Genomic DNA, 12,645 nt, shown 5'->3' on the forward strand with positions numbered 1-12,645 from the left:
AGCCCTAAGAAAACTTACATTACTAAGCCATAGGAAACATTGAAATCAGTAGAGCATTGTGAGGCATGAACACTCTGTATGACTTGGTGATACAAATGTTTGGAGTTTGACCTGCTCGTATATTGTGGCTATTTCTTGTGAATAGGTGTCTGTTCTCCATACTAAGTGTGTGTTTTTTCCTGTGTCTAGGGCTGCCTCACCAAGCCCTCAATCTGTAAGAAGGGTTTCATCCTCTCGATCTGTTTCTGGATCTCCTGAGCCAGCCACTAAAAAGCCTCCAGCACCTCCGTCTCCTGTCCAGTCTCAATCACCCTCCACAAACTGGTCACCTGCAGTACCAGTCAAAAAGGCTAAAAGCCCATCACCAAGCCCATCCCCTGCTAGGGTATGTATCTATTTTATTTTGAATGGTTTTTTTTTTTTTTTTTTTTAACTTCTGTGGGGTATTTCCAGTGGGAGACAGGGAAAGCACACAAAAAGAGAAGTGAGTATTGCAGACAATACCTTAGCTGCCAAGCCATCTCTCCAGGCCTGTGTTTCACTTCGAAGAAGACTCCTTAGTGGCAGATATTCTTCGACTTGTATTAAGCCCAGATTAGCTATTCCATCTGGCTGGTTAAATTGCTGTTACCTTCTGGATTTCTAGAATTCAGATCAAGAAGGAGGTGGGAAGAAAAAGAAGAAAAAGAAGGACAAGAAACACAAAAAGGACAAGAAACACAAGAAGCACAAAAAGCACAAGAAAGAGAAGGCCGGCGCCTCGGCAGCGCCTGCGACCCCCGTGGCCCCGGCCCCGGCCACAGCAGCCCAGGAAGAGCCCGAGGCAGCGCCAGAGCCCAAGAAGGTACTGTACAGACGCTGCTGTCTTTCTGCCTCTGTAGACAGCGCACTGGTTACATTTTGGGAGTTGGTGACTTTTTTCTTTCTAGTAATTGGCACTCATTCTCTGCTGGTAGCCATATTTTTTTAAAATATGTTTTATTTATTTATTTGAGAGAGAGAAAGAGAGGAGAGTGGGCATATCAGGGCCTCCACCCATTGCAAACAAACTCCAGATGCCTGCACCTCCTTGTGCATCTGGCTTTATGTGGGTCCTAGAGAGTCGAACCAGGATCCCTTGGCTTTGCAGGCAAATTCCTTAACCACAAAGCCATCTCTCCAGCCTCCTGGTAGCCATATTTTTAACAACTACTTTGTGATCTGCCAAAAAATAAGAATTTGCCAAAGCCAAGGATAAGAATATAAAAGGCTCCCAAAAAAGCTTGATGATACATAGAGTATTTGGGATTTTTTTAGAGCAAGTTTTTGGAAGCAGTGTTACAAGCAGCACTTGTGTGTCGGGCACACACTCTGCCACTGGGCTGCAACCTCAGCGTCACTTGCTTCTTTTAAGTAACCTCTGAGAAACAAAGTTTGCATGCAGACATCAGCACATGCCTGTAATCCCCGCAGTTGGAGGAGGGTGATTGCCATGAGACTGGCTGGGGTTAGATTCGAAAAAAGGGATCTACAGTAGGTTGGGGATGTAGCTCAGTTGGAGAGTGATTGCCTCGCATGTAAGAAGCCCTTGGGTGGGATATCCTGTGTCACACAAATTAGGCATGACGCTTCACTCTGTAACCCCAGCACTGGATAGGTAGAATTTCAAAAAAGAATAATGAAATAAATTTTTACATAGCACCTGAAGGCATGCGTTTCAGTAGTGTATGGTAATGCTTAGATTTGCGGAGCTGTTGTGCTCCGCGCAACGTCTCCCGCTCACATCGCAAACCTAACATGCCATTCTGGGCTTTCCAGGAGACTGAAAGTGAGGCTGAAGACAACCTTGATGACTTGGAAAAGCACCTGCGCGAAAAGGCTCTGCGGTCCATGCGGAAGGCCCAAGTATCCCCACAGTCTTAGGTGGAAATGTTTGTTATGATGTAAATTTTATTTGGTTTGTACTCGATTCAATTTCAAAATTGCTAAAATGTGTTTGAGCTTTAGACTATAACATTTGTTGTAATAATTGCTAGGTTGAAATTCACCATGTTTAAAAAAAAAAACAGGGCATGGATTTACATTGCAAAGGTGTCCACAGTGTATTAGTGACATTCTTTCATTGACAGCTGATGTTCATTTAGAGTGAAATATTTTAAGCCAAAAAAAAAAATCCCCTTTTTAAAAAAGGGGGTTTAAATATTGTTGGCATTCTTATGTTTCCTTTAAATACCCTTGCCTATTACTAGAGATTTTTTTTCTCCCTCTTTTTCTTACTTGAGTTTAAAACACTCATGTGAGTTATGCTTCCAACCTTGTGTGGTTTGTAAGCTTGCCCAGAAAGGAGACCACTGTTGAGCTACCACAAAAGTGTACATGAGTATGTTAATGCCACAAACTTTCTGTTGCCTGTGGAGTCTCTGAAATAAATCAGGATTCGAACTCTAAAAAGAGACAGAAAAAAAATGAAAGCATGTTGTTTTCCAGGACACTGTGGGTTTATATTGATATGTAACAAGTTGATTCGGAACACTGGAATTTTGTCCTATTTTGTTTTTTGTCTCCCACCCCTGCCCCTTCCCTCTCTTTTGTAAAGGCAACTAGTCCAGGAAGGATCCTTCAGTTACATAAAGTTTTCCTTTATGAAATGTCATGGCTCCCATTCATTTTTTTTTTTTTTCTTTTTCTTCCAATTGATACACACAATTTTAAGAGCTCTTGCATTTGGAAGTCTGGAAGGTCCCGGATTTTGAAATAGTGTCTTGATTTCACTGTTTTTATTTTATTTTATTTTTTAAACTAAAGCTATATAAAGCTTGTGGATTAAACAGAATAAATTTCTAAATTTAAAAGTGTTTGCCATTCAATTTTACTTGTCTCAATACTACGGAAAAGCTTTCCCGAGAAGTCCTAGTGTCTACATTTTTACTTTTTTGCTAGACTTGGGAGTTATGTTGGGAAAACCAAAAAAAAATGATTAAACATAAGGTTATTTGAGAAAGAAAAAGGGAATGGATATGTTAGGGCCTAGTGCTGCTACAAATTCTAGACTCATTTGCCATTTTGTGCATCTGGCTTAATATGGGAGCTGGGAAATTGAACCAGCCATCAGCCTTTGTAAGCAAGTGCCTTTAACCACTGAGCCATCTCTAGCCCTGATACTGAACTCTTTCTTCTCCCCGAGTGCTGTGATCCATGCTAGGAAGACAAAGTATGGGGTGCAATAGGAACATAAAACACATGGGTCAAGTCCCCAGGCAAAAAGAGAGACTAAATCAGGTGAAATACAGTGTGAGTGTGCACTGTGGGACAGAAGGAGCTTTGCACATTACCAGAAGCTGGACACTAAGAAGTTACTAGAGCCTGGGTGTGTAAGGTTTGGCTATCCACAAACAGCTTTGTTTCTGCTTTGTTGTTTTTGTTTGTTTTTCTAGACAGAGTCTCACTCTAGCCCTGGCTGACCTGGGATTCACTATGTAGTCTGAGGGTAGCCTTGAACTTACAGCAGTCCTCCTAACTCTGCCCCCTTTAGTCTTACATACAATATCTATCAGTGCAAAGCTAGGTGTGGTGGTCATACCAACAATGCTAGTACTTGGGAGGCTGGGCCAGGTGGATCACCATGGGTTTGAAGCCAGCCTGGGCTACAAAGTGAGACTCTACATCAAAAGGTGTAGGGGGCTGCTGGGAAGATGGCACAACAGTTGAAATTTAGGGTTGGAGTGGGGCGTGGTGACGCACACCTTTAATCCCAGCACTCAGGAGGTAGAGGTAGGAGGACTGCTTTGAGTTCAAGACCACTCTGAGATGACATAGTGAACTCCAGGTCAGCCTGGGCTAGACTGAGACCCTGTCTCAAAAAAAATGGGCTGGAGAGATGGCTTAGCAGTTAAGCGCTTGCCTATGAAGCCTAAGGACCCCGGTTCAAGACTCAATTCCCCAAGACCCAAGTAAGCCAGATGCACAAGTTGGCGTATGCATCTGGAGTTTGTTTGCAGTGGCTGGAGGCCCTGTCGTATCCATTCTCTCTCAAATAAATAAAACTAAACAAAAAAATTAAAAATATATATAGGGTTGGTAATATAAGATGGAGTAGCAATATTCATGTGAGAAATACAAGGTAAGAGGTTTTGGAGAGTCAGGCAAATGTTCTACCACTGAACCCATCCTAACCCCTCTCAATTCTTACTTGGTGCTGTTTTTGTTGGTGGGGGGGGGGGGTTGTCGTCGTTTGTTTTTTTTCTTGGCATCTAGTTTTTTCTTACATTGAATTTGTCTCCACTTGGGTTCTGGGAGGTCCTTGTTTATCATCCGGATTCTCTTATCTAGTGGGTCCTATTAGATGGGAAGTGTTGTAGACAGCTTCACAGTGCTGATATGAAGTTCCACACCACTTTATGGGAGGGAGTTTATTTCAAGCTTATAGATCTTTGGGGGCGGGTAGGGGATCCATCAATGCCAGAAGAAGCTGCTTCCATACATCCAAGCAGAGAGAAACAACCAGCCATCAAACACCAAAACCAAGGAGCACAAACTGGCAGGAAGCAACACTCCTGTCCCCCAGAGACACCCCCTCCCATCAGACCCTTGGAGAGCCAAGATAAGCTTCAATAAACACCTGAGTCCATGAGGGACGCACATTCAAACTGTGGCCATCTGCACTAGTCCTTTGATCTGCAGGTATTGGGAGGCTCTTCATGGCAGGTGTGCTACAAGATTGGCTGTTGTGGGTGCCCGGGTATGTGCCTCTCCCTATTATCAAGTTTATTCAGAAAAGACTGTTGTGGGACCAGTGAGCCCCTAGGATAGATGTGGAGCTGAAAGTCTTCATATTGCTTCTGGGCCAGACAGAAGGGAGGGCTGTGACCCATCGGACCTCCCAGTGGTGACACTATGGAAAGACTGCAGCCCTAGCCACATACCTGCCTCTGAGAGGAGACCAGACGCGGAGGGCTGGAAATCTGAGCCTAGAACAGATAGAGGAGGCGCTGTCAAGCATTCCTGGCCTGAAGATGGCTGGAAGCATGTGCAACAGAGGCATGGCTGATAAGAGGGCACGCCAGGGCCTCCAGCCACTGCAAATGAACTCTAGACGCATGTGCCACCTCATGCATTTGGCTTACGTGGGTACTGGTAGATTGAACCTGGGTCCTTAGGCTTTGCAGGCAAGTGCCTTAACTACTAAGCCATCTCTCCAGCCCTGAGACATTCTTACTCTACCTAAAGCTCACCAATTCATCTAGACAAGATAGCTAGCAAAACCTAGACATTGTCTGCCTCTCTAGCACTGGGTTTACACCTGTGCCACCTGGCATTTCACATAGATGCTGGAGCCCTGGCCTACCCATACTCACTCTTGGTGGCTTAATAATATTTCCTTATTAAGAAATAGAAAACTGGGTGTGGTGACGCACACCTTTAATCCCAGCACTCAGGAGGCAGAGGTAGGATTACCACCCTGAGACTACATGATGAATTCCAGGTCAGCCTGGGCTAGAGTGAGACCCTACCTCAAAAAAAAAGAAAGAAATACAGATGGCATATAAACATCCAGAAAAGTGTTCTACATATTAGCAGTCAGGGAAATGCAAATTAAAACCACTGAGATTCTGTCTCCTGTCAGAATGGCCAACCAACCATAAAGAAAACAATTGACAGTAAATGTTGGCAAGGATTTGGAAAAAAGGGAAACCTTTCTAAACTTAGTGGGAATGTAATCTGGTACAGCCATTGTGGAAATCAGTGTGGAGGTTCTTGAGACAGCTAAAAATAGAGTTTATCATATGATCCAGCTATAGCACTCCTAGGCATATATCCTAATGACTGTTCTCACTACTTTAGAGATACTTGCAAATCCATGTTTATTGCTGCTCTATTCACAATAACTAGGAAATGGAACCAGCTTAGATGTCCCTCAATAGATGAATGGATTAAAGATGCACATTTATACAATGGAGTTCTATTCAGCAGTAAAGGAAAATGAAATCATGAGATTTGCATGGAAATGGGTGGATCTGGAAAGGATTATACTAAGTGAGGTAACCCAGCCCCAGAAAGCCAAACTTCTTATGTTCTCTCTCATATGTGGATCGTAACTACAAATGTACTTGTGTGTGAGCTGGAACCAAAAATCAGTAGCAGAGGCCAGTAAGTTTGAAAAAGGCTATAAGGGAAGGAGGAGAGGGAAGGACTTTAGGGGATGGTATTGTATATATGTAACTAGAAGAACAGATTACAGGGAGTGGAATGGCCTAAGTGAGGCCAGGGGAAAAAGATTAAGAGAATGGTAGGGGGAAGGTCAATCAAAACTCAAGATACTCTAAATAAGACATATGAAAGTCTACTTCTTTGGATAAAGCCATAGATTTGTTACTAGAAAATTTTTGGTTCCAGGGATGGGATACCTTCCAGTGAGCTGTTGGCCAGGGAGGTCCCTCTTGCCTCTCTAATTGGTTTCCCATGAGTAACAGATGGTAACACACTATTGCTGAGGACTTCACATGTGTGGGCAGCAAGGTCACTGAAAAATCAAGCTGGTGCTAAACTGAAAACCTCTAGACTAGCCAACTGAAAGCTGGAAAAAGTTGTACTTCGTGCAGCCCTACGCGAGACAGAAGTCATCAGCGGTGAAACAGTAGACCTGGAATCTTTTTTTTTCCTGTTTTTATTTTATTTTATTTTTTAATTTTTATTAACATTTTCCATGATTATAAAATATATCCCATGGTAATTCCCTCCCTCCCCACCCCCACACTTTCCCATTTGAAATTCCATTCTCCATCATATTACCTCCCCATTGCAATCATTGTAATTACATATATACAATATCAACCTATTAAGTATCCTCCTCCCTTTCTCTACCCTTTATGTCTCCTTTTTACCTTACTGGCCTTTGCTACTAAGTATTTTCATTCTCACGCAGAAGCCCAGTCATCTGTAGCTAGGATCCACATATGAGAGAGAACATGTGGCGCTTGGCTTTCTGGGCCTGGGTTACCTCACTTAGTATAATCCTTTCCAGGTCCATCCATTTTTCTGCAAATTTCATGACTTCATTTTTCTTTACCGCTGAGTAGAACTCCATTGTATAAATGTGCCACATCTTCATTATCCACTCATCTGTTGAGGGAAAGACCTGGAATCTTAAGCTTGGGCAGACAGGCCAAATGACCAAAAGGGTGCAATAATGGCATGTCTGCTCTGGGGGAAACCAACTGCTCCCCGATTGGACTGCTCTGGGGGAGGAAATACATGCCTGGTATGGAAAGCCTATGGCAGGGGAGGTCATGAGCCTGAAAGGGTATAAAGTCTGTACTTGGCCTGGCTAAATGCATATATTATTCTCACAAAACTGCCCTGAAAGCACTACACTTAATGTTCATGTTCATATATTAATGCTAGTCTCACTTGGTTAGTGAAGCTTCTCTTTACAGATGGCAGTCAGTGACCGGTGGGACGACCCCAAGGGCAACATAATGCTGGGAAGTGATAGGGGAGACTCTAGCACTGAAACATCTCTCTCACACCCTCCAAGGCTCAGGGTCCATTGTGGAAAAGGTAGTGGAAAGAATTTAAGAGCCAAAGGAAGGGAATGACTCCTTAAAATGTAACTGTCCAGACGGAAATTGGCCTCACTATCCATGACCTCACAGTGCCAAGCAATACCTTCACAAGACCCTTGTAATAGAAGAAGACAATGACATCAAAATAAAAGAGACTAACGGAGAGAGGGAGGGGACATGATGGAGAATGGAGTTGTAAAGGGGAAAGTGGGGAGGGGAGGGAAATACCATGGTTTATTGTCTGTAAGTATAGAAGTTGTCAATAAAATAAAATTTAAATTTTCTTTATATATACCAACTTGTATATAAGTTTTTGTTAGTGTATATATATGATATGTAACTTTTTTGCAAGCAGAGAGAGAAGAGACAGGCAGAGAGAATGGGTATCCCATGTGCGTGCTGGGGAATTGAACCCAGGTCATTAGGCTTTACAGGAAAGTGTCTTAGCCACTGAACCATCTCTAGCCCTGGGTATGTATGTATGTATGTATTTTATTTTATTTTTTTGGAGGCAGGGTCTCACTAGCCCAGACTGGGCTGGTACTCAGAGATCCTTCTACCTCCGCCTCCCTAATGCTGGGATTAAAGATGTGTGCCACTCGCCATTAATCCCAACACTTGAGAGGCAGAGACCCTACCTTGAACCCACGTAAAGCCAGATGCACAAAGCGGCACATGTGTTTAGAATTCATTTGCAGAGGCAAGAAGCCCTGGTGTTCCCGTTCGATTATTTAAAATGTATATTTTGTTTTGTTCTTTCAAGGTAGGGTCTCGCTTTAGCTCAGGCTGACCTGGAATTCACTGTGTCGTCTCCTGGTGGCCTCAAACTCAGCAATCCTCCTACTTCTGCCTCCTTGAGTGCTGGGAGGACTGAGCGTGGTGGTACATGCCTCTGATACTCTATCTTGAAAAACGATACAAAACAAAATCTTTTTAAATAAAATGCTAATCGTGGCCTTTGTGCAGATCAAATAAAATGGGCAAATAGCACCTGCCTCGGTGAAGCTGGCAGCTGGGGTGAGGGATGGGACCGTGTTGAGACCGTGGGGTGGTGACGCTGAGGGCGCAGCACAGAGAGCAGTGACGGCCAAAGTCTGTCCTGCAGCTGCTTGTCAGCCACAGACATCCTTGTTATGAGACCTGGGTGAGTGGCTTTCTCTCCCGCTGCTTCAGTTTCCTTTCTGTTAAATGGGTACGAACTCCATATTGACACTTGCTTTGGTCTCACACATCGGGAGGACCCCACCACTGAAGGCTGCATAGTGTTGTTACACCTTTGATATCAGCAAGTATAGGATACAGATTTCAGAGATGTCAAAAGGTAGGAGAAGGCTGGACAGATGGCTTAGTGGGTAAGAAGCTTGCCTACAAAGCCTAAGGACCTGAGTTTGATTCCCACATAAGCCAGATGCACAAAGTGGCACATGTGCCTGCTGTTCATTTGCAGTGGCTGGAGACCCTGGCATGCCCATTCTCTCTCTCTCTTTCCCTCCCTCTTTCTCTAGCTCTCAAACAAAAATAAAAGAATGGTGTGTGTGGGGGGGGGGGGGAGGATGGAGAGATTACTTAGCAATTAAGTCAGTTGCCTGCAAAAAAAAAGAGCCAGGCCAAATGAGCCAACAGGTGCAATAGTGGCACATCTGTCATAGTGGAAACCAACTGCCCTCTAATTGGACTGGAGGCCCGCTCCATGGGAGGGAATACATCCCTGACACTGAAAACCTACAAGTGTACTCATGAGCCCTAGGGGTTTAACATCTGCTGCTGTCCGGCTAACTGTATATACTATGCTTATCAAACTGCCCAGTAAGCACTTCTCTTAATGTTCATACCCTTATATTAATGCTATTCTCACTTTTGGTTGAGAACCTTCTCTTTTCAGATGGCAGTGACCTTGGGATGACTCAGAAGGCACCATGGTGCTGGAAAGAAGTGATAGGAGTGCTCAGCACTGCAATATCTCTATCACACCTTCCAAGGCTCAGGGTCTATTGTGGAAGAGGTGGCTCAGAGACCCTACCTGAGCCACCCAGACGATAGTGAATAGTGACCTGCCCAGGGTAAAGTCTAAGATGGGTGTGGTGGCTTACACCTTTAATGCTGAGGTAGGAGAATCCCACCAGAGGTGGCAGAAAGAATGTAAGAGCCAAAGGAAGGGTAGGACTCCTTACAACGTGCTCCCCCAAACACAAAATGGCCTGGATATCCATGACCTCTCAGTGCCTGACACTATCTATACAAGACCATCATAATAGGAGGAAAACAACATGACATCAAAATAAAAGAGAGACTGATTGAGAGGGGGAGAGGATATAATAGAGAATGGAGTTTCAAAGGGGAAAGTGGAATGAGGGAAGACATTACCATGGGATATTGTTTTCAATCATGGAACTTGTTAATAAAAAATTTTTTTTAATGATTTTAAGTCCTGGCTTCCAGGCTGGAGGAATGGCTTAGCAGTTGAGGTTCTTGCCTGTGAAGACTAACGACCCAGGCTTTATTCTCCAGGTCCCACATAAGCCAGGTGCACATATTGGCACATGCATCTGGAGTCCGTTTGCAGTGGCTAGAGGCCCTGGTGTGCCCATTCTCACTCTCTCTCTGTCTCAAATAAATAAATGAAAATCTGAAGAAAAAAAAGCCCTGGCTTCCATCCACAGCACCACATAAACCAGACATGGTGGCACATGCCCATAATCCCTACCTCTGGAGGTTAGGCGAGGAGAATCAGAAACTCAGGGCTATCCTCAGGTAGATAGTGAGTTAGAAGCTAGCCTGTATCCAAACAAAACAAAAGCATAATTTTGTAAACTAACAAAAAAATTAATAAACCAGGTGTCGTGGCGCACGCCTTTAACCCCAGCACTCAGGAGGCAGAGGTAGGATCACCGTGAGTTTGAGGCCACCCTCATTCCATATGGTGACATTCCATAGTGAATACCAGGTCAGCCTGAGCTAGAGTGAGAACCTACCTTGAAAAAAAAAAAAAAAAACTAATAATTTAAGGAACTAGAGAGATTGCTCTGCCATTAAAGGCTCTTGCTTGCAAAACCTGCCAGCTCAGTTCAGGTTCAGTTCACTAACCCCCACATAAATCTAGACGCCAAAAATGGTGCAAATACTGGGTTTAAAGGCATGGGCCACCACCAGGCCAAATAAATACTTTTATTTTATTTTATTTTTTTAATTTTAGAATGTAGAAAGAAGTTTCTTAGATCCTGGTTGGTTGGTTGGTTGAGGCAGTGTCTGTGTAGCCCTGGCTGACCTGAAATTTAGGGTGAGATTTTTCCTACCTCAGGTTTACAGGTGTAAGGCACCACACCCATCTCAGATTTTATCCTGGGCAGGTAGGTCACTATTCACTACCGCCTGGGTGGCTCAGGCAGGGTCTCCAGCCAGTCCGCGCATCTCAGCTGTCACTCCCTGCTTCTTCCATCTTTCTCTGCTGGTCTCAGCGGTTTTCCCAGATCTGTCCACTGGGTGGCACCTGGCCTCTGGTGACCGGAGCACGCTCTGACACCCTGGAGCTCCGCAGCCATTCCTTCCTTCCGGCTACCCCAATATGTATTAGTCTTGAGCAACAAGCCCAGCCCTTATTTCTTTCTTCCTTTTCTTTCTTTCTTTCTTTCTTTCTTTCTTTCTTTCTTTCTTTCTTTCTTTCTTTCTTTCTTTCTTTCTTTCTCTCTCTCTCTCTCTCTCTCTCTCTCTCTCTCTCTCTCTCTCTCTTTCTTTCTTTCTTTCTTTCTTTCTTTCTTCCTTTCTTTTGTTTGTTCAGGGTAGGGTCTCACTCTAGCCCAGGCTGGGCTTGAACTCTGCAATTCTCCCTCTGCCTCCCGAGAGCTGGGATAAAAGGCATGCACCACCATGCCCGGCCTTTCTTCTCTTTTAACATGCACGTACCACATCCAGCTTTACTTCTCCCTTTCCCTCCATCCTCACCTTCCCTGCTGGAAGCAGGACGCTGCCTTCCACTGAGAAGTTCCTTGGGATCTCAGCTGGAGGAAGGAGCAGCCACCATGAGCCCCGCCCATCCTGAGCAAGCGAGCGGGAAGTCCTCCCTGGAGTCCTCAGCTCTGCAGCTCATTTGCACACTTCAGTGACCCGAAATTCACCTCATGAAGATTCTGCCCTATTGGAAACCCCCGAGCGGATGTGGGTCATGTCCAGCCGACTGCAGAGCCCATGCCCCCCCCTCTGAGCCCTGTTCCTAGCGCTCTGAACGGTCTCCATCACCACCACTCCCTTCTTGCCATGGCTGCTCAAAGCTTCCCAGCCTCTGTCTCATCTCTCTTCCAGCCATATTTGACCCTGTTGAATTCCCATGAGACTGGGGGAAAGCAACTCAAATTCATCATGAGCTTGAGGGCCTAAACCCAAGTAAGGGCTCTCATCTCCCTCTTACAAAAATGATCATGGCCAGTGGCTGGGAAGATGGCTCACGTGTGAGAGCCTGAGGGTGCCTGATTCCCCCTGAGTTCAATTCCCCTGCATCCATGTAAATAGTGGAGCATGGCCAGACACACCAGTAACCTCAGCCCTGTGGGGACAGGACACTGGAGTATAGCTGGGGCTCACTTTCTAGCCTGTCCCACCCCAATGAAACAGCGGCTCTAGGACAGAGATAGATTCCATCTCGAGGAACACTCTGTTGATTGATATAAAGGAAGAAACCTGGTGTTTTCCTCTGGCCTCTGCCCCTGTGTGAATGGGGCACACACATTTGTGCACACATACACCACATACTACACACACATGCTCATGCACAAAAGAAGGAAGGGGGAGGGAGGGAGAAAGATAGGAAGGAAGGAAGGAAGAAGGGAGAAAGAAAGAAAGGAAGAGGAAAAGAAAATTGGTTCAACCTCTAGCAGAGGCTGGGATCTGCCAAAAGAGGGCAGTCAGCAGAGCTGTGGGAGTGAGAAGCCTCGTCACTTCTGCAGGGTGCTGGAAGACACAGACATCCTTCCCGGTGTAGCACATTGAGGGGAGCTGGAAGCACAGCAGCTCTCCTAGCGAAAGAGTCTTCCCCTAGGGAGCAAGACAGAGCTGGGAGATGTCATGAGGAAACACAACCAGGTCTCCACCCTACTAGTTCCCCGCTGCTGTA

General features: G+C 45.0%; 1 protein-coding gene across 7 annotated transcripts in view; it reads left to right on the plus strand.

Annotated features, from left to right (window-relative positions):
* Srrm1 (serine and arginine repetitive matrix 1) overlaps window positions 1-2,831 on the plus strand; it is a 35,747-nt gene extending 32,916 nt beyond the window's left edge. For all 7 annotated transcript variants that reach the window (XM_004657507.2, XM_045148986.1, XM_004657508.2 and 4 more), the window contains 3 exons: window positions 190-385; window positions 647-844; window positions 1,798-2,831. In XM_004657507.2, coding sequence (XP_004657564.1) covers window positions 190-385; window positions 647-844; window positions 1,798-1,902 — 499 coding nt within the window. In that variant the 3' untranslated portion in view covers window positions 1,903-2,831. The remainder of the gene's footprint in view (window positions 1-189; window positions 386-646; window positions 845-1,797) is intronic.
* The last annotated feature ends 9,814 nt before the right edge of the window (window positions 2,832-12,645 follow it).

This window comes from Jaculus jaculus, chromosome 5, assembly GCF_020740685.1.
Source record: "Jaculus jaculus isolate mJacJac1 chromosome 5, mJacJac1.mat.Y.cur, whole genome shotgun sequence".
Classification (NCBI taxonomy): Eukaryota; Metazoa; Chordata; class Mammalia; order Rodentia; family Dipodidae; genus Jaculus; species Jaculus jaculus.